The 26114-nt window shown below is 38.4% G+C and overlaps 2 protein-coding genes across 2 annotated transcripts in view; one reads left to right on the top strand and one right to left on the bottom strand.

The window, feature by feature from the left end:
- Positions 1–26114, bottom strand: part of LOC101282625 (zinc finger protein 607-like) — a 37122-nt gene extending 11008 nt beyond the window's left edge. Inside the window, exons 1-4 of the mRNA XM_033413822.2 lie at positions 26035–26114; positions 7899–7981; positions 4723–4849; positions 3528–3623 (exon numbers count right to left, since the gene is read on the bottom strand). Of these exons, the coding sequence (XP_033269713.2) occupies positions 3528–3623; positions 4723–4849; positions 7899–7907 (232 nt within the window). The 5' untranslated portion in view covers positions 7908–7981; positions 26035–26114. The remainder of the gene's footprint in view (positions 1–3527; positions 3624–4722; positions 4850–7898; positions 7982–26034) is intronic.
- Positions 5997–6418, top strand: LOC105748805 (40S ribosomal protein S20-like). Its single transcript, XM_033413820.2, has one exon. The coding sequence runs from the start codon at positions 6017–6019 to the stop codon at positions 6386–6388; it is 372 nt and encodes a 123-aa protein (XP_033269711.1). The 5' UTR covers positions 5997–6016; the 3' UTR covers positions 6389–6418.

Genomic DNA, 26114 nt, shown 5'->3' with positions numbered 1-26114 from the left:
CTGGAATAACTGGGTATCCATAGGGAAAACATGAGTCCTGAACCCTACTCACACCGTAATAAAAAATTAACTCAAAATGGATATATAATAGAACTAAACATAAAAGCAAAAATTATAAAAAGTCAAGCAAAAGCAGGGAAAAATCTTTGCCACCTTGGGGTAGGCAAAGATTTCTTGGATAGTATACACCAAAAAAATCATTAAAGAGAAATTTGATAAATTGGAATTCATAACAATTTAAAAACTCCTTGTAAGATATTGTTAATAAAATTAATAGGTAAGTCACACTGTGGCAAAAAGTTTTTAATGTTCCAAAAGGACTTCCTTTTGTTTCAAAATAAAGAACAGTTACCCTCAAATATAAGAAAATAATGATTTCAAATGGCTAAAGATTTGGATAAACACTCCAAAAAATATGAATGATCAGTAAATAAAAGAAACTCAAGATCATTAGTCATCATGGAAATGCAAAAAGATACCACTACATACCAACTATAATGTCTAGAATTTAAAGGACTGACAATACCAAGTGTTGGAAAGAAAATGGAGTAAGTGGAATGGAGCAGTGCAAAATTTCTAAAATTGTTAAACATGTAGTTACTACTCAACAATTCCACTCTTAGGTATTCATCCTATAAAAATACACGTACACAAATATTCATAACAGTTCTACTTATAACTAGTCCCAAACCGGAAACAACACAAAAGTCCATCAGTAGGTGAACAGAAACATAAATTGTGGTCTATCCATACAACAGAATACTACTTAACAAAAAATTGAACAAAGTAGTGATACACGCAACAATATAGACATACCCCAAAGTCATTATACTGACCAATGGAAGCAAAACATAACAGAATACATAATGTATGATTCCATATTTATAAAATTATTTTAAAAAGCTAATCTAATGTACATTGACAGAAAGTTGATCAGTGGTAGTTTGAATGGGAGTGGGCATGGGGCGTGGAAATTAATTGGGAAGGGAAACAATGGAAATCTTTCATGTACTGTAAATGTTGTGTATCTTGATTATAGTGGGAAATCTGGGTTGTTTACACTTTTTGACCATTAATACACAATGCTGCTGTGAGCAACCATGTACAAGCTTTTGTGAGATGTACATTTCCAATTTTCTAGAGTAGGTAGCTAGCTATGAAGGAAAGTGATGAGAAGAAAAGCATGGCCTTCATTAGCTTGAAAAATAAGTAAATCACATGGCATGCCAGAAGATGGAAATTGCTAAAGAAGAAAATGAAATTGGAAAGAAGACTCAGGATGGCTAGGATCAGGGGAAAGGCTCACTGCAAAACCCCACTAAAAGGACGATATTTGGGCAAAGATCTAAAGACTATAAGGGAGTGCACCCTATTGACTGGATGGTAACTCCAAGTTTAACGTTTTAAGAAACTGACCAGCTGCTTCCCCATGTGGCTGGACCTTTATTTTAACCTATTTGTGTTTCTGACTCTAAAATGTATTTCTTACAGTTGCATCATGTTTTTTATTTTTAAACCATTCTGCCTACATTGGTCATTTAAATGGAGTGTGCACTCAATTTACCTTTAATATAATTACTGATAGAATTTATGGTTAAAATTTGTTACATATTTTCTATGTGTCTTAAGCCTTTCTTCCCCTTCTATCTCTTAATTATTACCTTCTTTTGTGTTAAATAGATATGTTCTAGGATGCCATTTGATTTCCTTTATTATTTCTTTTACTATATATTTTTTAGTTATTTTCTTAACGGTTTTCCTGGGAATTACAATTAACATCTTAATCTGTAACAATTTAAATCTGATCAATACCATCTTAATTATAATATTATAAAAAACTATGCTACTGAATAGTTCCATTCATTCCCCAAGCCATGATAATTTGAATGCTTAAAAAAAATAAACAGGGCTTCCCTGGTGGCGCTGGTTGAGAGTTCGCCTGCCGATGCAGGGGACACGGGTTCGTGCCCCGGTCCAGGAAGATCCCACATGCCGCGGAGCGGCTGGGCCTGTGAGCCATGGCCGCCGAGCCTGCGCATCCAGAGCCTGTGCTCCGCAACGGGAGAGGCCCCAACAGTGAGAGGCCCGCGTACGGCAAAAAAAATAAATAAATAAAAAACCATAAAATAAAATAAACAGAAGAGGGAGCCCTTAAAAATCACAAATTTAGAAAAGGCATCCAGAATCTTGACTCCTTTCTCAAAACTGAGGAAAATTAATCTCATATATAAATGACCCCCCATCCCCCAAAAAGGCCCAAGGTCAACTTCTATACAAGAAATTATATGACTAAAGTTAATGACAGTTATAGAGACAATATATATATACATCTAAAGCAAATGCCCTGAAAACAAGGAAAAATACTATACCATACTATTCAATAACATGCTAAAAGACAAGAAAAAACTTTTAGATAAGAAAAATCATAAATGAGAATTAGAAAAACTCAGAATTGGGTGATAGAGCTCACAAGTAAATTTCAAATAAATGAAAAATAATGAAAGAATACGAACCTAGAAAGAATATGAGAATAAATCCAACAGATCAATGTTAACACAAATAAGAATAAAGAAATATTTGAGAAGGATATGAAAATGAATTACAGTTTAACCTATAGTTGTTTTATCTAGGCTTCTGTGTAAGTCTTATGATTAAAGAAAAGGTGAAAATCATATTTAAAAAACGAAGACAAAAAACCTAAATCACATTAGGGATCCTAACTACTCTTAGAAAACAATTCTACTAATTCTTCATAAGGATCCACAAAATCTAATAGGATCTTTTCCTTCCTAACATACTAGCTTCATGTCCTGTTAGTCACCATTCACTAACTGATCTAGATGCTACTACTCAAACACGCAAACCTCATCCCCCTTGAGGGCCTTTGCATGTGTGGTTCACTCTCCTTGGTTGTGCTTTCTCATACAGTCAAAAAGCCTGTGACCTTACTTCCTGTCTCTGCACAAACGTTAGGAAAGGGTTCTTGATCATGCTACCTTACCTAAATTTGCTGTGTTCTTTGTTAGTGTCCTTTATAACATATTTCACTACCTTATATTATTTATCTATTTATTTCATGTTAATTTCTTCCTTAACATGGTATAATCTCCATTACTGCAAGAACATTATCTGCCCTATTCAGTATTACTGGGTTGATTATGCCAAGCACAGTGCCAGCTCAGACTATTCAAATATTTTCCAGGTATAGGAATGAATGTATTTTTAGACAAGAGTCACATTGAAAAAGAGGATCTGGAAAGAATCTGGTCCAAAATACAGGTAAATGGCTACACCATGGAAGGAAAGGGACTAGCATGAAATTGGGAGGGGAATATGAGAAAAATAACATGGTGAATGATTAATGAGCTTAAGATGAAGTTGAGATACTTCCTCTTCACATTACAAGACTCTCCTTCACTGAGAAGGGAGCTTTCCAATTAATGTTTCAAGGATGTGTTTACCAAGTGTATTTACCACCTGGGCTATCACTTGCACAAATGACTTCTGCCTGACCTGCTCTTACGTACCTGTACACCAACTTCTTGTTTTTTCTCTCATAAACATCCAGGGTTCTTTTCCTTGCTCCAGTAAGGTAATTACATTTGGCTTAGAAATGGAATGGCCTGCTTTAAAGAAAACAGAATGCCACAGGTTGCAGAAATAAATTGTAACTAGTCAAGGTAAAATTATAATTATGATAATAAAAGATCATAATGATATTGACTATTTTAGAGAAGAACGAGAAAATTAAAGGATAAGAGTCAGTTAGGTAAGGCAAAGTTGTTGTTTTGCTGTATTTAAAATTCAAACTCATATGTCCTCTAACTCTAGAGAGCAAACATAATGTGGTTAAAAACATAGTTTGAAGCCTGGGATCAATTCCTGCCTTTGCTACCTTCCAGCTGGGTATAACCTCGAATAATTCACTTAAACCCACTATACCTCAGTATTCTCATTTATAAAATGGGGATAATAATAGTACTGTTGGGGGAATTAAATCAGTTAATACTCTCAGTTATTTTAATCAGTTAAATCACATAATGTGCTTAGAATAATGACTACTACACAGTAATCAAAATGTTAGCTATTAACATTATTCTTATGCTCTAATGTCACTAGAGGATACAAGAAAAGAGAGCTATAAGATATTCATTCCATTTTGAATGTAATTTTCATGTATTACAACTTTCAACCACAAATCAGATGAACTTTGTTTTAAGAAATGAACTGCTTTTGGAACAGTTTTAAATAAATCCCAATTATGCAATCCATCACCATATAAACTGTAGAGGCTCTTTTGATACCGAGAGCAATTTAGGACCCTCTGTCAAGCTGATATCCCTGAAACTGTTTCAGATCTTAAAATGGAGTATTAGAGCAATCTGGAGCACAAATGAATAAAAAACTTGGATCCTTTGACCATGGTTATACAGTATATGCCACAAATACCTAATTTAGCTGCTTGGTCATTATGGAAGAGATGCAAATATAAAAAAAGAACACATGGAGATGTGAATATGGTTGAAGGATAGGGAAGATAAAAGTGTTTAATGGAGCTGCCATTTCTCACCTGACAAAGCTCAGACCACGTTTTTGGGAAGAGGAAAAACAAATTTAACTAGTTTCTTGAAAGGCAGCCCTGAAAATTACAGTAGAAAAAAATACACAGCCTATAGAGCAGATTCTAAATTAATCTAAATTATTTGAAGCGGATGAACATACCCAGTGAGACCAAGTTACCATAGTTCTCCATCATCACATCCCGGTACAAAGTCTTCTGAACGAGGTCAAGACATTCCCACTCCTGCTGAGAGAAGCCTATGGCCACATCACTGAATGTCAGTGATCCCTGAAACAGTAAACACATGTATCACTGGGCAAATTAAAGAAAATACTTTGAAAGCAGAAGCAGGAGTTGATGGACTTCTCCATAGGAAAAGAGAAAATGAAAGTATGTAGGCTGGCAATCTATGATGTGGAAGGAGACTTAAGCACAAGGTATACATATTTTTTAAGAAGCCTGCCAACACAGGTCAAATGTCTTCCGTATTCTGGGATACTTCTAAATATCTGAACCATTTGGAAATGGACAAAATAATGTTTCCCTCCTAAATTAAAAAGCGTATATACAAGAATAATGTCCAAATGGTATCTGCCTCAAAAATTCTCAATAAATAAATATTTCTCCAAATTTTAAAAACTGGGTTGCATAAAATTAATACGATTTTCTTCAAGTATCAAGTACTATTATGTTAGATCTTGCCATAAGCATTTTTGCTTGATTCAATAAATCCATTTATTATTTTGGCATATGACATTGTATTTTATAAATAAATCAGATTTAATAATTTATACAATTAGATGCACATTTGGAAGGTTTTCCACAATTGTAAGGTTCTATTTTCACCAACTACATATAATGATATGCATTTTTGTTGCCATCTACCATTTCTCACTGAACACTTTCCTTATTCTGAGTGTAGTAGGTAACCTCATTGATTACCAGTGATCTCCATTTCCTGGTATTTATGTCCTAATGTAATCCTCTCCCTTTGAATGTGGTCTGAACCCAGTGAGAGAGAATTATTTCCAACAAATAGAATATAGAAAAGTGATGGAATGTCACATCCAACATTAGCTTATAAAAAACTATGATTTCCACATTGCTTATTCTCTCTTGCTGTCTCACTTGGTCACTCTGATGAAGCCAGCTACCACGTGTGAGCTGCCCTAAGGAAAGCCCCACATAATAAACCTCTTTGGGAGGAAGACGCGGTCGCCGCTGTAGCGGAGCCTCGGGCCACCCACTCCTGCTCCTGATTCACTGCCGTTCGCTCTCGCGGAGGAACAAGTTGGTCAGGAAGCCGCACCGCAGCTATGGCTTTTAAAGATACCGGGAAAGGGGCTTCCCTGGTGGCGCAGTAGTTGGGAGTCCGCCTGCCGATGCAGGGGACGTGGGTTCGTGCCCCGGTCCGGGAGGATCCCACGTGCCGCAGAGCGGCTGGGCCGGTGAGCCATGGCCGCTGAGCCTGCGCGTCAAGATACCGGGAAGACTCCCGTGGAGCCCGAGGTGGCGATTCACTGGATTAGAATCACCCTCACCAGCCGCAACGTGAAGCCTTTGAAGAAGGTATGTGCTGATCTGAGCAGAGGCGCGAAGGAAAAGAATCTCAAAGTGAAAGGACCGGTTCGGATGCCTACCAAGACTCTGAGAATAACTACAAGGAAAACTCCTTGTGGTGAAGGTTCTAATATTTGGGATCGTTTCCAGATGAGGATCCACAAGCGACTCACTGACCTGCACAGTCCTTCTGAGATTGTCAAGCAGATCACTTCCATCAGTATTGAGCCAGGAGTCGAGGCTGAAGTCACCATTGCAGATGCTTAAATCAACATTTTTAATAAATTGATAATCAGTTGTTAAATATTGTTGACTTTTATTCATAATACTGACAGGTCTTGGGAATAGAGTTGTGCTATGGAATTCATTCCACCTTTTAAGTAGAATAATTAAAATTAGATGGGTAGCCTATGTTTTACTCTTTTTCATTATATTTTCCAGGGGCCACTAAATTAGTTTACACTTGACATTATTTGAAAACTGAAATGTATTAGCTAAATAACATGTGAGACCTTGTGTTGATGATGAATATATACAGTTCTGGCTGCCTATTGGAGCTTTTCCAGGGAACATGTGTCTGGGTTCTACTCTGGAAAATCCGATTTAATTGATATGGGGTACTATCAAAAGTTTCTGGGGTGATTCTAATGTGTACAGCCATGGTTAAGAACCTAAGGTACTAGAGGGCAAGTAACTCAGGGAAAATAGATCTTAAATTCCAGCCCTGGCTCTGCCAGTTTGTCATAACTCCTTTTAAATTTGAAAAATTTCAAAATGTTTTTGAAACTTTGTTAATAAATTTTATAGACAAAAAACAACAAAACAAAACAAAAAAACAATAAACGAAGAGCAGTCGCCAGCCAACAGCTACTGAGGAAGTGAGGCCCTCAATGCAACAGCCATGAAGAACTGGATCAAGTCAACAACCACTTCAATGAGTTCGGATGCAGATCCACTCAAAGTTGAGCTTTAAAATGACTGCAAACCCTGACCAACACATTATAACCCTGTAAGAGACACAGAGCAGGAGAGCCAAGCTAAGCAACATCCAGATATCTAACTCACTGAAACTGTGAGATAAACGGTTGCTGCTTTAAGATGCTATGTTTCAGAGTAACTCATTATGCACTAAAAGATAATTCATTGATTTAAATGATACTGAAGAAGGCTGGTCAATTATATAGATGTTACACAAACTTAGCATGTCTCATTCAACAACAAAATAGCCTTAGTGTTTATGTCTCATGGCTTTCCTACCAAATCCATGACCTCCATGTTCAAAGCCCCAATCATATACTACTCATCCATACAAAGCAGGAATTTCATACCATATTAAGATTCAGGTCATTCAATGATAAATTCCACCTCATCTACCTGGAAATCTCGGATCTGTGGAAAACTTCAAAGTCTTACCATGGATAGTTAAACAGAACCATTGTCTCCATCTCCAAACTACAGATCTGACCTGCATAGCATAAATTTCTACTTCAAAGAACTTACCCCACTGTTCCATCACTGCCCTTAATTGAAGAATGGGCACTTAAAATATATTGAAAAGTTTGGACAATAATTACATGAACACTAGTTAGTTTTGAATGGGCCATACGGAGACAGTGCCAGGTAATTTGGCCACATATTTCTCTGGAACAATAGCTAGGAAACAGGTTATTTGAGGGAACTTTCTGTTAGGAAACATCAGGAAAATTAATGAAAATACTTACATGACCAAAAAAAAAAAAATACACATATTTCAACAAGGAGAGAAACATCAACTTACATGGGCCATGGTTTTAGACCTGCAAGAGATGATCAGTCCTCTGGGCTCCTCTACCAGAAAAGCAGAGTCCAGAAAATCCAGACCTGGGAGAAGAGAAAGACCTTGAGACCAGTTGTATTTTAGTGTTTCCTCACTGGGTTTAAGTTAATATTACCATTTATGCTCTTCCATTCCAGATTCCAAATTACTTCATATCACACACAACTTGGGTAAGTTAGGATTCTGGACAAATCCATTTCCTCACTCAATTCCTAGGAGTCTCAGCTGCAGAGTCATTTCTGCATTGAAACCAGACCCAGATACTTCAGTAGAAAATTTTCTGGCCAATGTACCATTGTTATCAGGTTGACGTGAAACTAAGGTTGGGCAGCTCTGTCCTGCTCTGAGCAGATCTTCTTCTCTCCATTCCCAACTTCAAGAGAAAAGAGGCCACATAATCCAAATCAGAACCTCTTTCTGGGCTTGAAAGTGGGTGAAGTTGATCAAAATATTAGAGATGGACAAGTAATGTTCAGCATTCTGAGTCCAGCAAAGCTTATTAGTTAAATATAGGACAGACCAATATTATACTAGAATATACAAGTAGTCATTCAATGTTAAATTGGGAAGAATATTTAAGGACGTGGAAAATGTTCCATATATAATGTCAATAGAAAAATCAGGTTGACTAATATATTTCTATTTATAAAATATAAGAGCATATTAATCAATACAGAGAAAAGAATGACAATCATAAAACAGAAAATAGAAAAGTCTGGAAATATATATGGCCATATATTAACAGCTATTATATTTTTGGTTATGTTTTTATTGTTTTGTTTTTTAGGGGGTGTTTTTAGGAATGAAGTACTGGGTATTCAGTTGTTTTTAGTTCATACATGAAACAATCAAAACTAGTGAAGACATAAATTATACCTTTGCCATGATCAGAATTTGACATCGGCAATCCCTATCTTTTTGCTTAGATCTTGAGTTTTGGGTTTTTTTTTAAGGTTACTTCATAATCATTGTAACAATTGACATAAGAACTTGAAATTTTTTTTTTTTAATTTATTTGTTGCTGCACATGGGCTTTCTGTAGTTGCGGCGAGCAGGGGCTACTTTTCATTGCGGTGCACGGGCTTCTCATTGCGGTGGCTTCTCTTGTTGCGGTGCACAGGCTCTAGAGGGCAGGCTCTGTAGTTGTGGCGCAGGGGCTTAGTTGCTCCTCAGCATGTGGGATCTTCCCCAACCAAGGCTCAGACCCGTGTCCCCTGCATTGGCAGGAGGATTCTTAACCACTGTGCCACCAGGGAAGTCCAAAATATGTTTTTTTTTAAATTTGTTAAGGTGAAGACGTCCACAAAGTTCTTTGTTCTTTAAATTCAGATCATTGGGATGTCTCTGGCAGTCCAGTGGTTAAGACTTCACCTTTCAGGGACTTCCCTGGTGGCACAGTGGATAAGACTCCATGCTCCCAATGCAGGCAGCTCACGTTCTATCCCGGGTCAGGGAACTAGATCCCACATGTATGCCGCAACTAAGAGTTCACATGCCACAATTAAGGAGCCCGCAAGCCACAACTAAGGAGCCCTTCTGCCGCAAGTAAGACCAAGGTAACCAAATAAATAAATAAATATTAAGAAAAAAAAAAGACTTCACCTTCCAATGCAGGGGGTGCAGGTTCGATCCCTGGTTGGGGAGCTAAGATCCCACATGCCTTGGGGCCAAAAAACCAAGAAGCAATATTGTAACAAACTCAATAAAGACTTTAAAAATGGTCCACATCAAAAAACTTTAAAACAATTATTTTAAATAAATAAATTCAGATCATTTTACTATATGGCTTATATTTTGTTTCCTTTGGATCCCAATATCTCATTTTATAATTTCTTCTCAGTTATGTTGGAATTCTGACCACAAAAAACTTGGGAACAGTCCCTGAGTAATCTCTTTTGTGAAGTGATGACAGTCTCAATACAGCTTTATTTCAGATCTTTTCAACAGAATTTATCTTGTTTCTGAACCTGTCAGTTTTGTCATGATATCCTCCAGATAGCTGCTGAATTATCTTACCTATTAATTTTGCTATACATCTAATATCATTAGAATGAAATCTACAAAATATAAAGGTTATAGTAAAAAAATCCACTTATTGCCATACAGATCCCATGTGTTCAGTATTATTTGTTTATATGCTTACTGTCACTATAGTCACACTGATGTCTCCTTTAGGCAGGTCACCTAACTCTCACCAGTGGCCTTTATCACACACTAGCTTTCAATTATTCATATTCAGATTTTAACTTCCTTCACAGATTATATGTACTCTGAAGGAAGTAATTATGTCTTTTTAGTGGCTGTATTACTTCAAATATTATACTTTCCAGGTCTGACATATTTTAAACAATTAAAAGAAGTATGATTTTTGACTACAAAATACCACTTTTAGAAAAATTTTAAAGGAAATAACTTACAGAAGTTCACAAGGTATATGCACAAGAATGTTCATCAGAGAATAATTTTTGATAGTCCAAAATTAAAAACATAAAAATCTCACAGCAGGCAAACAGGTTAACTATATTATAGTCTGCTATATTGTGACATACTATGCCTTTTTTTTTTTTTTTTTTTTTGGCTGCATTGGGTCTTTGTTGCTGCATGGGCTTTCTCTAGTTGCAGCGAGCGGAGGCTGCTCTTCGTTGCAGTACGTGTGCTTCTCACTGCGGTGGCTTCTCTTGTTGCTGAGCACGGGCCGTAGGCATGCGGGCTTCAGTAGTTGTGGCAAAAGGTCTAACTAGTTGTGGCTCGTGGGTTCTAGAACGCAGGCTCAGTAGTTGTGGCTCATGGACTTAGTTGTTCTGCAGCAGGTGGGATCTTCCCGGACCAGGGCTTGAACCCCTTTCCCCTGCACTGGCAGGAGGATTCTTAACCACTGCACCACCAGGGAAGTCCCCCCATGCCATTCTTAATAAGAACGATATTAAACCATATAATTGACGGAAAACAATATTAAAAGAATTGCTCGGTGAAGAAGGCAGGTCTAAAAAAGTATGCATAATTTAAGAGGTGGCATCCCGTTGAAATTAAGAAAAATATTTCAATGCCGATTTCCTCATCAGCAAAGTAGGGATAAAAATATCACATACGATATATGACTAGTTTGAAGACTAGGCAAAATAATTCAAATACACACTAAATTGTATATCATGATGACTAATGTAAATTATCTATCATTATTGAAGAACAAAATCATTCCATGTTCCTTAATCTTTTATTATAAAAGGAAGCTAATTCTGGTGCTTCCTGGTTTTATTATATTAAAACTTGTGCTTCTTGGGTGTCCTCTTTCTTCTAATTCTAGTATTTAAAATTTTAGGAGGTACGTTTGAGAAAGCAGATTTCTGCTTAATAAAATCATTAATTAAAAAGAGAGAGAGAGAGATCAGACAAGAAGAGAGAAAATGTCCCCTTCCTCAGTCCCCAGCAGCTATAGAGAGCAAGAAAAACTGTTCAGAATCATAAACCTGTTCAAAGAACATCATGATAAAACTGGGAAAACTAACTGGAGAATGGAATCTTATTCTTTGCACAGTATAGAGATTTATGTAAATATTTATAAATATAATCTTTATTTTCTGGTATAACAACAATGTTTGGAAATATTGTTTGTACTTGTAAGACACCTGGAAATCAGAGATTAGTGTTATTTTTTCTGAAAACAAGCTTAAATCTCTAAATTATTAACTCTGAAAGCATGTCTTACTTAGTAATATGGTGCCCTGGTAATTAAGTTTTAAATAACATTTGTAATAACTAAAAGGTTTAACTACTTGTAATGCTTTTCACACAAGATTCTCTGCCCTTCCCTCTTCTCCCTACATGTACAGGGGTATAAAGAAAACTATCATTGGATTAGATTTCTTTTTTGAACTATGAGTTGAACCTTATCTCCTTTATTTGATCAATTTTATTCTGCCAAAACAAAACCACACAAAATTGGAAAAATATACACCAAAATGTTAAAGTGACTATCTCTAAGCAGGGAGATAATGGGTTATCCTTGCTTTCTTCTCAGTAAATTCCCTAAAGAAATGAAAATTTTTTGCAATAAGCCTGTATTAATTCCATCATCATAAATAAAATATATAAAGATATTTCAAAGTATTAAAATATGTATAGACATCACTTGGGAAGAGGCCATATATTCCTCATTTTAAAAATCTGTTAATATGACAATGAAAAAAAATCAATGTGATTAAAATAAATACCAGTTAAGGGAATTCCCTGGCGGTCCAGTGGTTAGGACCCAATGCTTCCACTGCAGAGGACCCAGGTTCGATCCCTAGTTAGGGAACTAAAATCCCGCATAGTAGTGTACTAGCACAAAAACAGAAATATAGATCAATGGAACAGGATGGAAAGCCCAGAGATAAACCCATGCACCTATGGTCACCTAATCTATGACAAAGGAGACAAGACTATACAGTGGAGAAAAGACCGCCTCTTCAATAAGTGGTGCTGGGAAAACTGGACAGCTACATGTAAAAGAATGAAATTAGAACACTCCCTAACACCATACACAAAAATAAACTCAAAATGGATTAAAGACCTAAATGTAAGGCCAGACACTATAAAACTCTTAGAGGAAAACATAGGCAGAACACTCTTTGACATAAATTGCAGAAAGATCTTTTTTGACCCACCTCCGAGAGTAATGAAAATAAAAACAAAAATAAACAAATGGGACCCAATTAAACTTAAAAGCTTTTGCACAGCAAACCATAAACAAGACGAGAAGAAAATGGGAGAAAATATTTGCAAGTGAAGCAACTGACAAAGGATTAATCTCCAAAATATACAAACAGCTCATGCAGCTCAATATCGAAAAAGCAAACAACCCAATCAAAAAATGGGTGGAAGACCTAAATAGACATTTCTCCAAAGAAGACATACAGATGGCCAACAGACACATGAAAAGATGCTTAACATCACTAATTATTAGAGAAATGTAAATCAAAACTATAGTGAGGTACCACCTCACACCGGTCAGAATGACCATCATCAAAAAATCTACAAACAATAAATGCCGGAGAGGGTGTGGAGAAAAGGGAACCTTCTTACACTGTTGGTGGGAATGTAAATTGATACAGCCACTATGGAGAACAGTATGGAGGTTCCTTAAAAAACTAAAAATAGGGGACTTCCCTGGTGGCGCAGTGGTTAAGAATCCGCCGGCCAATGCAGGGGACACGGGTTCAATCCCTGGTCGAGGAAGACCCCACCTGCCGCAGAGCAACTAAGCCCATGCGCCACAACGACTTAGCCTGTGCTCTAGAGCCCATGAGCCACAACTACTGAGCCTGCATGCCACAACTACTGAAGCCCACGTGCCTAGAGCCTGTGCTCCGCAACAAGAGAAGCCACCGTGATGAGAAGCCCGTGCACCACAAAGAAGAGTAGGCCCCTCTCGCCGCAACTAGAGAAAGCCCACGCACAGCAACAAAGACCCAACACAGCCCTAAATAAATAAATAAGTTTATTTTAAAAAAACCTAAAAATAGAACTACGATATGACCCAGCAATCCCACTACTGGGCATATACCAGGAGAAAACCATAATCAAAAAGATACATGCACCCCAATGTTCATTGCAGCACTATTTACAATAGCCAGGACAGGGAAGCAACCTAAATGTCCATCAACAGAGGAATGGATAAAGAAGATGTGGTACATATACAATGGAATATCAACCATAAAAAGGAATGAAATTGTGTCATTTGCAGAGACATGGATGGACCTAGAGACTGTCATACAGAGTGAAGTAGGTCAGAAAAACAAATATCGTATGTTAACGCATATATGTGGAATCTAGAAAAATGGTAAAGAGGATCTTATTTGCAAAGAAGAAATAGAGACTCAGACATAGAGAACAAACGTATGGATACCAAGGGGGAGGGAGAGTGAGATGAATTGGGAGATTGGAATTGACATATATACACTACTATGTATAAAATAGATAACTAATGAGGACCAACCGCATAGCACAGGGAACTCTACTCGGTGCTCTGTGGTGACCTAAATGGGAAGGAAATCCAAAAAAGAGGGGATGTATGTATTCGTATGGCTGATTCACTTTGCTGTACAGCAGAAACTGACACAGCAGTGTAAAGCAACTATACTCGAATAAAAATAAATAAATAAAATAAATACCACTTAAGTATATTCACTTCTTGAATATCCTTTAGCTGTACTGCACTGATATAATTAGAGACATTTCCCTATAAACACTCTAACATCAATGGAAAAGGAAATTGCCTTTGCAAATTAATGTGAATATGTATACCAAATAGGTAGAAAAGTTCTGGGTACACAGAAAATGCTCAATAAATGTGGCTAAACATTTTCATTCTTCTCTGAAAAACCAATTAAACTATCATTTTGGATATAATCCTTGCAAAAGTTTTTACAAAATTCTCTTTTTAAAATGAGTTGCATATATAATTTCAAATTTTCTTGACTACTATTATCTACATATTAAGATTGCTTAACATTAGATCATAGCCATTTTTTTTCTTGTAACGGCTAATTCTTATAAACAGGAATTTTATTATCTACATAATATTCTATCTCATGGATATCGTGTGATTTTCTTAACCATTCCATTAGTATAATCATTAATTTTGTGCAAAACCATCCCAAGGTATAACAGTCTTTAATTGCATATCAATTACCCAGGTCTAATCTTTTGGGTTATCACACCTTTGAAAAATGCATTTTTCCAAATATATGCAGTAATTCTATACAAGCACAAGGGATTTGTGGTCCCCTGTAGGCCCCAAAATACAAAGGATCCCTGGATCAGAACACTTGTTCTGGAAAACTAGCGTCCACGTAGCCCTTTGACATGCAAGCACTCAACACATTAACATCATATTTTCATCACTGATTTATAGAATCTGAAGGGTGAATGACACAGAATAAAGACAATGTTGAGCATTTATTGTGTGCCACCCTTCAAGACTACTAAACCCGCTGTGACCTCATACCTATAACCAGAATTAAGTAGGATTGTGCGATCTGTATCAGGGCTCACAGGTTTCTCCCGTCAGAGCTCATAGTTTCATACTCAAATACATAAATGAGCCCCAGAGAACTGCCAGGGAGGGTAATCCGAGGAAGGAATCCTAATCTTGGGAGTCTTTTTATCCATACGTTCCTAGGAGCCTGTCTCAGGGGCAATTCTTGATTTAAAATTCCGATCTCAGCAGCTGGTATGTACTTTCTTGCTGGAAAGTGTCTTGTCGGACTCAAAACCAGATTTCCCAACTGCGCCCACATTCTTTGGGAGAAGTACATGTTTGAGAGAAGCCTAGAAGCAGCAAAGGGGAAAAAGAGCTATGTATCACATGACACCACAGAGCCACTGCAATCCACATTCACAAAAAGGACATGCACCTTGTGTCTCCGTCACACAAGGACGAACACACACCTCTCTCAGTCTCACAATCGCACTCACTCTAAGAGATAAAATCACCCTCCCCGTTGCTCAAAGCGCCCACAGCCCCAACGGGGCGGGCGGACTCGCGTGGCTGCGCTCCGGCCGTCCACGCTTTGAGCGCCTCCCGCAATCCCACTCTCCGCCACTGGCTGTCCCTCATGGGCGCCAGCTACGTCTGCGCAGTCGTCTTCGCGGCGACCCAAGCGGATTCTTCCTCGGACGGGTGCCACTCACGCGCAGTACGCAACACGGGGCACGGAAAAAGAACCGGAGGTCAAAGTCACCTCGCCGTCTGTGGGACATGAAGTTCCAGGTTGTTAAAGTCCTGAAGCAAAGCAACTGCCGGGCCGGGCCTGGAGATTTCTGGGAATGACCGCCCCACTGCGCCTGCGCAGCGCTGGTGTCCCAACGCCCGGAGGCCCAACCTGAGGCGGAAGGGGGGTTCAGCTGTTCCCAGGGCCAGGAGGCGGCGAGTAAGGGTGGGGCCGAACCAGAGGATTGTGAGGAGGGGCCTGCGGAGCTCTTCTTTTCCAAGGCTTCAGGCCTGCGTGTGAAGGGTCTGTCCAGTTGAATCAAGTAATATGACCTCGAGGGCCATCCAGAGCGAGCTCTTGAAGTGGGTTCATGATCCAACCAAACTGTGCGTGTTTGTGTCGTGTGTCATGAGTGTGCAGGTGAATGTATCCCTTCCCTAAAACGCTCATTCCACTCGCAATGCCACAGGTGCTGACTACTCCGGTTTTAGAGCTGAAGCCTCTGAGTTTACATAAGGTGTATAACATTATACTGTTGATTAGCAAAGACTTGTTTCCAGGTGAGAGAACCTGGATAAAGTGAGACTTTATAATATATTCTCATTGTAGAAAAAGGGAGAATGAGTTTTGGTCCCTTTTTCAAGAATACTGATTGCAGTTCTCTGAAAACTAGAACAAAAAGCAATACCTTATTTACATTTTACAATATTATGTCCACCAGAAATTGTTGTTAAGCGATTCTTTTCATCCCTCTCTGCTCTATTGTGAAGTGGCGAGCTTGACTGCATTTTTAAAAGCCCACAGGTTGAGAAACATCTTTTAATTCGTAATGCCTGGTCATGACATCTCATTGAAAAATACTTTGCTTCTCAGTTGTTTGGGCAGTGAAGATAAATCAGACTCAAAATCTGAAAGGAGGAAGATTATTCTGGGCTATCAGAAGAATTAAGGTTGCCTTACACATATATATATTTAGATTCATGAGTGAGTTCATGAGTAAGCAAATGGGAAATGTAAAGTTCTCATCAAAGGATGCCCATATTTCAGTTATCAGCATTACAACATATTTTAAATATGCAATCCATGCATAGATTAACATTTCAAAAGGATATAAAGTTTAACTAAAAATGCGATCAACCTCTTCTGCCATATATTTCAGACATATAGTAGCTAACTTTAGCATGCACAGCATTTTGATTTTAGTGTATATAGCCTTCCAGACGTTATTTTATTTTTTTCTCATAAAATAATTTGACATTAAAAAATATTATTGAAGTACAATTGATTTACAATGTTGTGTTAATTTCTGTACAACAAAGTGACTCAGTTATACATATATATATATATATACTTTTTCATATTCTTTTCTGTTATGGTTTAATCATAGGATATTGAATATAGCTCCCTGTGCTATACAGTAGGACCTTGTTGTTTCAGATAAGTTATTTTATTTTATTTTTATTTTTAAAAATTTATTTATTTTATTTATTTATTTTTGGCTGCAATGGGTCTTCGTTGCTGCGTGCGGACTTTCTCTAGTTGCGGCGAGCGGGGGCTACTCTTCGATGCGGTGCGCGGGCTTGTCTTGTTGCGGAGCACAGGCTCTAGACTGCAGGCTCAGTAGCTGTGGCTCACAGGGTTAGTTGCTCCACGGCATGTGGAATCTTCGCGGACCAGGGCTCGAACCCATGTTCCCTGCATTGGCAGTCGGATTCTTAACCACTGCGCCACCAGGGAAGCCCCCAGATAAGTTATTTTAAAATAAAATATACAATGTTACACACACACATATGAATACAAAATGTATATGTAATTTCAAATACTATGTATGCTATATGCATATGAAAGTATGTATTTCTTTTTCTTCACACAAATGTGTTTCCATATCAGTACTTAAGGAGTGTCATCATTTTCAACAACTGCAAAAGAGGCCACAGTATGTGTAGCTGAAACCTTCTCTAAGGAAATAAATATTATGGATTTTCCTATTTTTTCCTCACAAACAATGCTCAGTTAATATCCCTCCATAAACTTCAGTTTGCACCTATGTAGGCTTACGTGTAACTTAAGTTCTCGAAAGTGGTCTTGCTTTTTGCACATGAACTTGTGATACTGACAGATTTCTCAGTGTGATTATGCCATTTTACATATTCACAGCAGTGTAAGAATATCTGTTTCCACTACCAACATTTTCCCATTGTAACGCTCAGTTCTTTTTCTCCCCCTCTCCCCCTTTAACTCGCACTTCTTATTCTAAAGCTCCACTTTCACCCAACCTGAAGAAATAATCTAAAAGACTCCTTTTCCATTTGAGTCCAAGCTTAATGAGGGATACGTACCTATAATACCTATAATTTTAGCCTTATCTGTCTTACAAATAGGGCAAAAGTTTAATATTAGTTTGTAGGCTCAGCAAAATCAAATTTCAATCACAAACATACAGGTTGACAACATGATCTAGCGTTCCTATTTGAAGGCTAATTGAGCTTTATAAAATCTTTCTCAGTGTAGATACCAAAAACTCATGGAATAGCAGTAAAAATGAGTAGGCAGGTGTTTTTTCAGCTAGCGGTGATGGAGAGAGTCCTGCCCTAGGGTTCTGAAGATATCCTAACACACACCTAGATTCTAGAGAGATGAGATTGACAGCAGTCTGAGTCGAGTATCCTCAAATCCTACAGGAGAAGGACACAACATGTCACAGGGTGGTGTCACTTGGGAGCAGGATTTCTACTAACAAGAGGATGAGGTGCCCCCTGGTTGCTGTGGAAGGATGTGATTGGCTTCTTTGATTAATTTGTGGCTGACAGGGACATGATTTGGCTGATACGGGAACTAATAGCGTGGTTAGTTTTCTTCCCACTGCTTGGTGGGCATGTCTGGTGAGAAGAGGGGAACTCATGGTTAGGCCTACGGGCCCTGAGAGGTTCAAAGATATTAAGACAGCACATGAAATTTTAGGCCTTGCAATACAAGAGAAGGAGGGAAGCACGTGAAATGTTTGCTCTCTTGTGATTTCATTACAAAAATTAATAAAATTATCTAAGAAATTTTGGAAAACAACATAAAGGAGAATCAAATGCATAATACAGTTCTTGTATAAAAACCAGTGTGAACATTTCAAAATGTTTCTTACAAGGATTTTTTTGATGTACATTTTAATGCACTGCTACTTAGTATATAATATCTCCTGCTTTTGGCACTAAGTATCATGATAAAACAATTTCTACAATATATTTTTTAATTTTTATTTTATAATGGAGTATAGTTGATTTACAATCCACAATATATTAAGAAATAAAACCTTATACAACTTAATAGAAAGGCAAACAAACAACCCAATTAAAAAATAGGGAGAGGCTCTGAATAGACATTTTTCCAAAGAAGACACACAAATGGCCAACAGGTACAGGAAAAGGTGCTCAACATCACTAATCATCAGGGAAATGCAAATCAAAACTACAATAAAAATATCACCTCACACCTGTAAGAATGTCTATTACCAAAAAGACAAGAAATAAGTGTGGGCAAGAATGTGGAGAAAAAGGAACCCTTATGTACTGCTGGAGGGAATGTAAATTAGTACAGCTATTATGGAAAACAGTATGGAGATTCCTCAAAAAAATTAGAACTACCATATAACCCAGCAGTTCCACTTCTTGGTATTTAACCAAAGGAAACAAAATCACTATCTTGAAAATATATCTGCACTCCAATGTTCAATGCAGCATTATTTACAATAGCCAAGACATGGAAACAACAAGAGTTCATCAAGAGATGAATGGATTTTTAAAAAATGTGGCATATATACAATTATTATTCAATCATAAAAAGAAGGAAATCCTGCAATTTGTGACAACATGGGTGGATCTTGAGGGCATTGTACTAAGTGAAGTTAGACAAAGACAAATACCAATACTGTATGACCTCATTTATATGTGAAATCTAAAAAAAAAAAAAAATCAGAAACAAAAAAATGAAACCAAAGCCATAGATACAGAGAACAGATTGATGGTTGCCAGAGGCAGCGGGGGAAATGGGTGAAGGTGGTCAAAAGCTACAGACTTCCAATTATAAAATAAGTCACGGGAATGTAATATACAGAATGGTGATTATAGTTAATAATACTGTATTACATACTTGAAAGTTGCTAAGAGAGATCTTTTTTTTTTTAACCAGTCATCTTTTATTGGGTGTTAGCTATCCATTAGGTTATGAAAGGATTCAGGGGTGCCCCGAAAAGGTCATGGTCAGGAATGCAGAGTGCGCCCTCTTCAGTGGTACTCGCTTGGCCGATCATGTTCTGCAGTTAGAAAGGCAAAATGGTAAGTTTCTTCAAAGGTATGGTGAAAGCACAGGATGCCGGGGAGGGCAACAGGCTAAGATCACATGAAGCCATCCTGAAAATTCCTTTCAGGAGATGATCCAGAACCCGCTTGAGGAATTAGGAGCTGATCTGCCACCTGGCCAGCTTCTTCCTTCCCTGAAGTAACACCCAACTCAGAAAAACAGCACCCAAGAGCCCATCTTTCATTGCTCTGGATGCAACAGACTAGCAAGGGGCTGAATGCTGTCAGAAAGGGCCCATGAAACCCAGCCAGTGGCCACCACTGAAACTGTTCCCAGCATCTCCCGCCGGACAAACTCCCCTCAGGTCTCAGAACCAGGAATAGCCAGGCTTTTCCAGAGCACTACACAGACATCGGACTGTAGCACTGACCTATTTCCCTCTTCACACTGGCTGCTAGGAAGATAAAGCCAAGTTTTCCACCAACCTTTGGTAGAGCCTACAGTATCTTATAGAATGCTTCCTAAGTATTACCTTTATCCCAGCTTCATCTTATTTTTCCTATCTTTGTCTTTGCCACAATTTTCTCACTTAAAGTATGCTGTATTCTGATAAGTCCTTCCAATTCTTCAGTTGTCAGGAGAATGAAGGACTTGTCAATTTGACAGGGAACCAATACCACCCTGTCAAGGGAAACCCCACCAAAGACAAAGCAACCCAAGAGACTCACTAAATTCCTTGTAAGAATGTCAGTAGTTGAAAAGCACATAAGCTGCCGGCACCATAGAAGGCCCAGCAACGCTCCCTTTCTTCATGTTGAAATACTTGTTGTAATACCAGTAATAACCTGCAAACAGGAAAGGAAGTCACTTCTCTGAGGGCACACTCTACACCTTCTAATATGAGAGGGCAAAGCTGAGGAAAGGCCTCAGGGAAGGAGGAAACAGTACGCAAAAGAGAGCCACAGGGTGACCAAAATTATAAAGAAAAACACAGAAGGAGGGGGGGCCCTGAGGAGGCTGGCGACCACGCAGGCCCCTAAAGGATGATGACGTGGGTTCCACAGGACTGACCTGACTAGTCCTGCACTTTAAAATGCACAGAGCTGAAGGATAGACCATTTCAAATATTCGTCTCAGTTTTGTCTGGCAGGGAGACAGAATGATGTCTCCTTATGTTTCAAACTCATTTTCCCCAAGTCTTATGACATTTCTTTAAGATGGATGGAGGCAGTGGTACCGATTCCAAGCAACAGAAAACATTTCCTTGTCTGAAATACCTCAGAGCCAGCCTTTGATAGGACCCATCTAACATGGAAATTCAAGAGCTAACAATCTCACCCTGTCCTTCTCTACATAACTTACTGGTCTGAGAAGGCTTTTACTGGCCAGATTAATTCAGGGCAAAAAGAGACATGAAAGACCCAGAGATTTGCTTTTATTTACACATGCCCATAAGGCTCTGGCCTCTTTGAATGCTCCAGCAATGCCTTTAGGGATGAAATCCTGCATTAGTATCCAGCTTGGCAGCTCCCTTAATTTGACATCCAGGAGCTTCTTCAGTGGTACAACCGATGCCGTCTTGGAGTCCTGGCTGTCTGCTCCTAAGAGAGATCTTAAAAGTTCTCATCACAAGAAAAAATATCGTAACTATGAACGATGACCCACGTTAACTAGACTTACGGTGTTGATTGTTTCACAGTGTGCGCAAGAATCATTATGCTGTGCGCTTGGAACGAATATAGTGTTACATGTTAATTCTATCAGTTATAAAAAAAGAAAAAGAAAACAAGTGGATTAAAAAACGGGCAAAACACCTGGAAACATTACCAAAGATATACAGATGCCAAATAAGCATATGTTAAGGTACTCACCATCATCGGTCATTAGGGAAGTACAAATTAAAACATGGAAATACCACCACACACTTATTAGAATGGTCAAATTCCAAAATACTGACAACACCAAAAACTGGTGAGGAGGTGGATTACCAGGAACTGTCATCCACTGCTAATGGGAATGGAAAATGCTGCAACTACTTTGGAAGACATTTTGAAGCTTCTTACAAAACTAAACATACTCTTTGCATACAGTCCAGCAATTGCACTCCTTGGTACTTACCCAAAGTAGTTGAAAACTATGTCAACACAAAAACCTGCACACAAATGATTATACCAGCTTTAATCATAATTGCTCAAACTTGGATGCAACCAAGATGTCCTTCAGTAGGTGAATGGATAAATACATTGTAAAACATCCAGATAATGGAATATTATTCAGCACTAAGTAGAAATTATCTATCACACCATAAAAAGACATGGAGGAACCTTAAAGGCATATTGCTAGGTCAAAGAATCCAAGTTTTAAAAGCCATATACTGCTATGATTCCAACTATGAGATATTATGGAAAAGGACACAATAAAAAGATTAGTGGTTGCCAAAGGAGGAGACAGATGAATAGGGAAAGCACAAAGGATTTTTTTAAAAATAAATTTATTTATTTTTGTCTGCTTTGGGTCTTCGTTGCTATGCATGGGCTTTCTCTAGTTGCGGCAAGCAGGGGCTACTCTTCGTTGTGGTGCGCGGGCTTCTTATTGTGGTGGCTTCTCTTGTTGCAGTGTGTGGGCTCTAGGCATGTGGGCTTCAGTAGTTGTGGCTTGCAGGCTCAGTAGTTGTGGCTCACAGACACTAGAGCACAGGCTCAGTAGTTATGGCACACCAGCTTATTTGCTCTGCAGCATGTGGGATCTTCCTGGACCAGGGATTGAACCCATGTCCCCTGCATTGGCAGGCGGATTCTTAACCACTGCACCACCAAGGAAGTCCCAACACAAAGGATTTAGAAGGCAGTGACTATCCTCTGTATATTGTATTTGTGTGTGTATGTACACACACACACACACACACACACACACACACGTTAAACTTTGGTATTATAATGTATGTATGTATAATGTATGTATATCGTTATGCATTTATTCAAATCCATAAAATGTGCAACACCAAGAGTGATCCCTAAGATAAGCTATGGACTTTAGGTGGTTATGATGTGTTCATCCTTGGTAAAAAATGTACCACTCTGGTGAATGATGTTGATAATGTGTGAAGCCATGCATGTGTGGGGGCAGTGACTCTATAGGAAATCTCTGTACCTCCCTCTCAAATTTGTTCTAAAACTTAAACTGCTTTTAAGAAATAAAATTATGCAAAATAAAAAAGATTAATAATGAATGTGGTTCCCATTTTTGGAACTTACCAAAAAAACAGTGCTGTGAACATTCTCGTGTATGTATCCTGGTTACTATCTTCAGCTTCACTAGATGTTGCTCTATTTCCCCCAAAGTAAATAAACTATTCACAGTCCCAAAATATATCATAATTCACAAAACATCACTTTCTTTTGACAGTTAATACTGTCAAATTTTAAAATTAGCCTCTGGTGTGTGTGGTGATGATTGAGGTATTAATTTGCCCAGGTTCTCCTTTTGTTTTTATTCCCTAACTATGCCCCATGTCAGGATTTGTGAATGTGGAAGGGTAGGAGGCTGCCTCTCAATTCCAACAACTTACTCTACTCATAGTACTTGAGGCCACTGATTTGGTCAGGGCTTGGAACCACTTCTCAAGACCTCACAACCTAACCCTCTTACTTCCATTTGAGATATGCTCTTTCCTCAATATGACTGAACAACCTCATCTTCTTGTGAGAGAGCACCAAGTCCTCACTCTGCCTAACCATGCGTCAGGTATTTCCAACTTATCGTTGTGACTCCATGCTCATTACATTTGAAAACTGAAAGGAAGAGTTCAGATTTTGTTTTCTTTCTTGTTTAACCTGACTAAAGTGTAATGAATACCTCCTGGACTGTTGCTAGGTGCAGGAGTTTCTTCATTAATGGGAAGAACCGAAGGGAAACTTCCTTGATAATTTATCCTTTTACTGTCATCACACATATAGAATTCACTAAAGATGCTAATGAGGAGACTGCGTGACTTATTAAAAAGTATAGAGAATGTAGGCAATGTCTCAGCTGAGGAGAAAGAAGCTACAGAAAGTAATTATGAAAAACAATGAGGGACTTCCCTGGTGGCACAGTGGTTAAGAATCCGCCTGCCAATGCAGGGGACATGGGTTCGAGCCCTGGTCCGGGAAGATCCCACATGCCGCAGAGCAACTAAGCCCGTGCGCCACAACTACTGAGCCTGCGCTCTAGAGCCTGCAAGCCACAACTACAGAACCTGTGTGCCACAATTACAGAAGCCCACGTGCCTAGAGCCCGTGCTCCACAACAAGAGAAGCCACCACAGTGAGAAGCCCACGCATTGCAATGAAGAGTAGCCCCCGCTCACCGCAACTAGAGAAAGCCCGCGCAGCAACGAAGACCCAGTGCAGCCAAGAATAAATAAATAAATTTATAAAATGCTAAAAAAAAAATAGAACATGAAAATTCATCTATTGATCCAGGAGCATGAAGTGAGTTGAGGAAAAAGAAGTCATCAACATTTTACAAGTTACTCATTATGGAGAGCAGGATGAACCTAAATGGTTAATTTTGACACTGATATATACCTTGATAATTTGTATTTCTAGTGTTTTAAATAGTGAACTTATCCTCATTCCCTATTCTTAGACTATTCACCATTATCTTATTGAATGAAAAATATTAAAATTATCTGTGTGTTCATTTTAATTGTTAAAAATAAGTATCAAATTTTGTCTAACATTTATGTTAAGTCAAATCACAATTTTTATTTTATTTATTTTTTATTGGAGTATAGTTGCTTTACATTATTGTGTTAGCTTATACTGTACAGCAAAGTAAATCAGCTATACATACATCCCCTCTTTTTTGGATTTCCTTCTCATTTAGATCACCACAGAGGATTGAGTAGAGTTCCCTGTGCTATACAGTAGGTTCTCATTAGGTATCTATTTTATACATAATATCAATAGTGTATATATGTTGATTTCAATCTCCCAGTTCATCCCACCCCCACCCCCGTTTCCCCATTGGTATCCATACATTTGTTCTCTACGTCTGTGTCTCTATTTCTGCTTTGTAAATAAGATCGTCTATACCAATTATTTCAGATTCCACATATATGTGTTAATATGCTATATCAAATCACAATTTTTTTTCCTTTTTTTTTTTTTTTTGCAGTAAGTGGGCCTCTCGCTGTTGTGGCCTCTCCCGTTGTGGAGCACAGGCTCCGGACGTGCAGGCCCAGTGGCCATGGCTCATGGGCCCAGCCGCTCCGCGGCATGTGGGATCCTCCCAGACCGGGGCACGAACCCTCGTCCCCTGCATCGGCAGGCGGACTCTCAATCACTGCGCCACCAGGGAAGCCCTAAAGCGTTTCTTACAACTATGAGTAGTTTGATGCCTGGTGAGTCTTCCACACAGACCAAAGGTCTTCCCACATTCCTTACATTCATAAGATTTCTCACCACTATGAACTCCATAATGTATAGTAAGTTGATAGCTGTAACTAAAAGCTTTCCAAAGCTCCTGACACACAAAAGTTTTTTCACCAGTATGAATTCTCTTATATATAACAAGGTATGAGGCAGTGTGAAAGGCTTTCCCACATTCCTTACATTCATAAGGTTTCTCACAAGTATGAATCCTCTGAGGTACTTTAAGGGTTGAACTGGCACTAAAGGACTTCCCACACTTGTTACATTTATAGGGCTTCTCACCAGTATGAACACTATTATGTCAAATAAGTCCTTCACATCTTCTAAAGACCTTTCCACATTTCTTATGGTCATAGGGTTTCTCACCAGTATGAATCCTCTTATGTATTTTAAGGGTTGAACTTGCACTAAAGAACTTCCCACACGTGTTACATTCACAGGGTTTCTCATCAGTACAAATACTAATGCCGAGTAAGTCCATATACACTAAAGGTCTTCCCACATTCCTTACATTCATAGGGTTGTCTCACCAGTATGAATTCTCAGGTGTGCTTTAAAGCTTGAAATGTACTTAAGATTTCCCACTTTTGTCACATTCAAAAGGTTTCGCACCACTATGAATTCTATGATGTAATCTAAGAATTGGAGCATCACTAAAGGCCTTACCACATTCCTTACATACACAGGATTTCTCACCAATATGAACTCTTCCATGTTGAGCAAGGTTTGAGGCACAACTAAAGGCCTTCCCACATTCTTCATCTTCATAGGGCTTC

This window comes from Orcinus orca, chromosome 20 (genome assembly GCF_937001465.1).
Source record: "Orcinus orca chromosome 20, mOrcOrc1.1, whole genome shotgun sequence".
NCBI classification, from domain to species: domain Eukaryota; kingdom Metazoa; phylum Chordata; class Mammalia; order Artiodactyla; family Delphinidae; genus Orcinus; species Orcinus orca.
This window is presented reverse-complemented; position numbering and strand designations above follow the sequence as displayed.

Coding starts and splice junctions, on each gene's coding strand:
- LOC105748805 (XM_033413820.2), top strand. CDS start 6,017: ATGGCCGCTGAGCCTGCGCGTCAAGATACCGGGAAGACTCCCGTGGAG.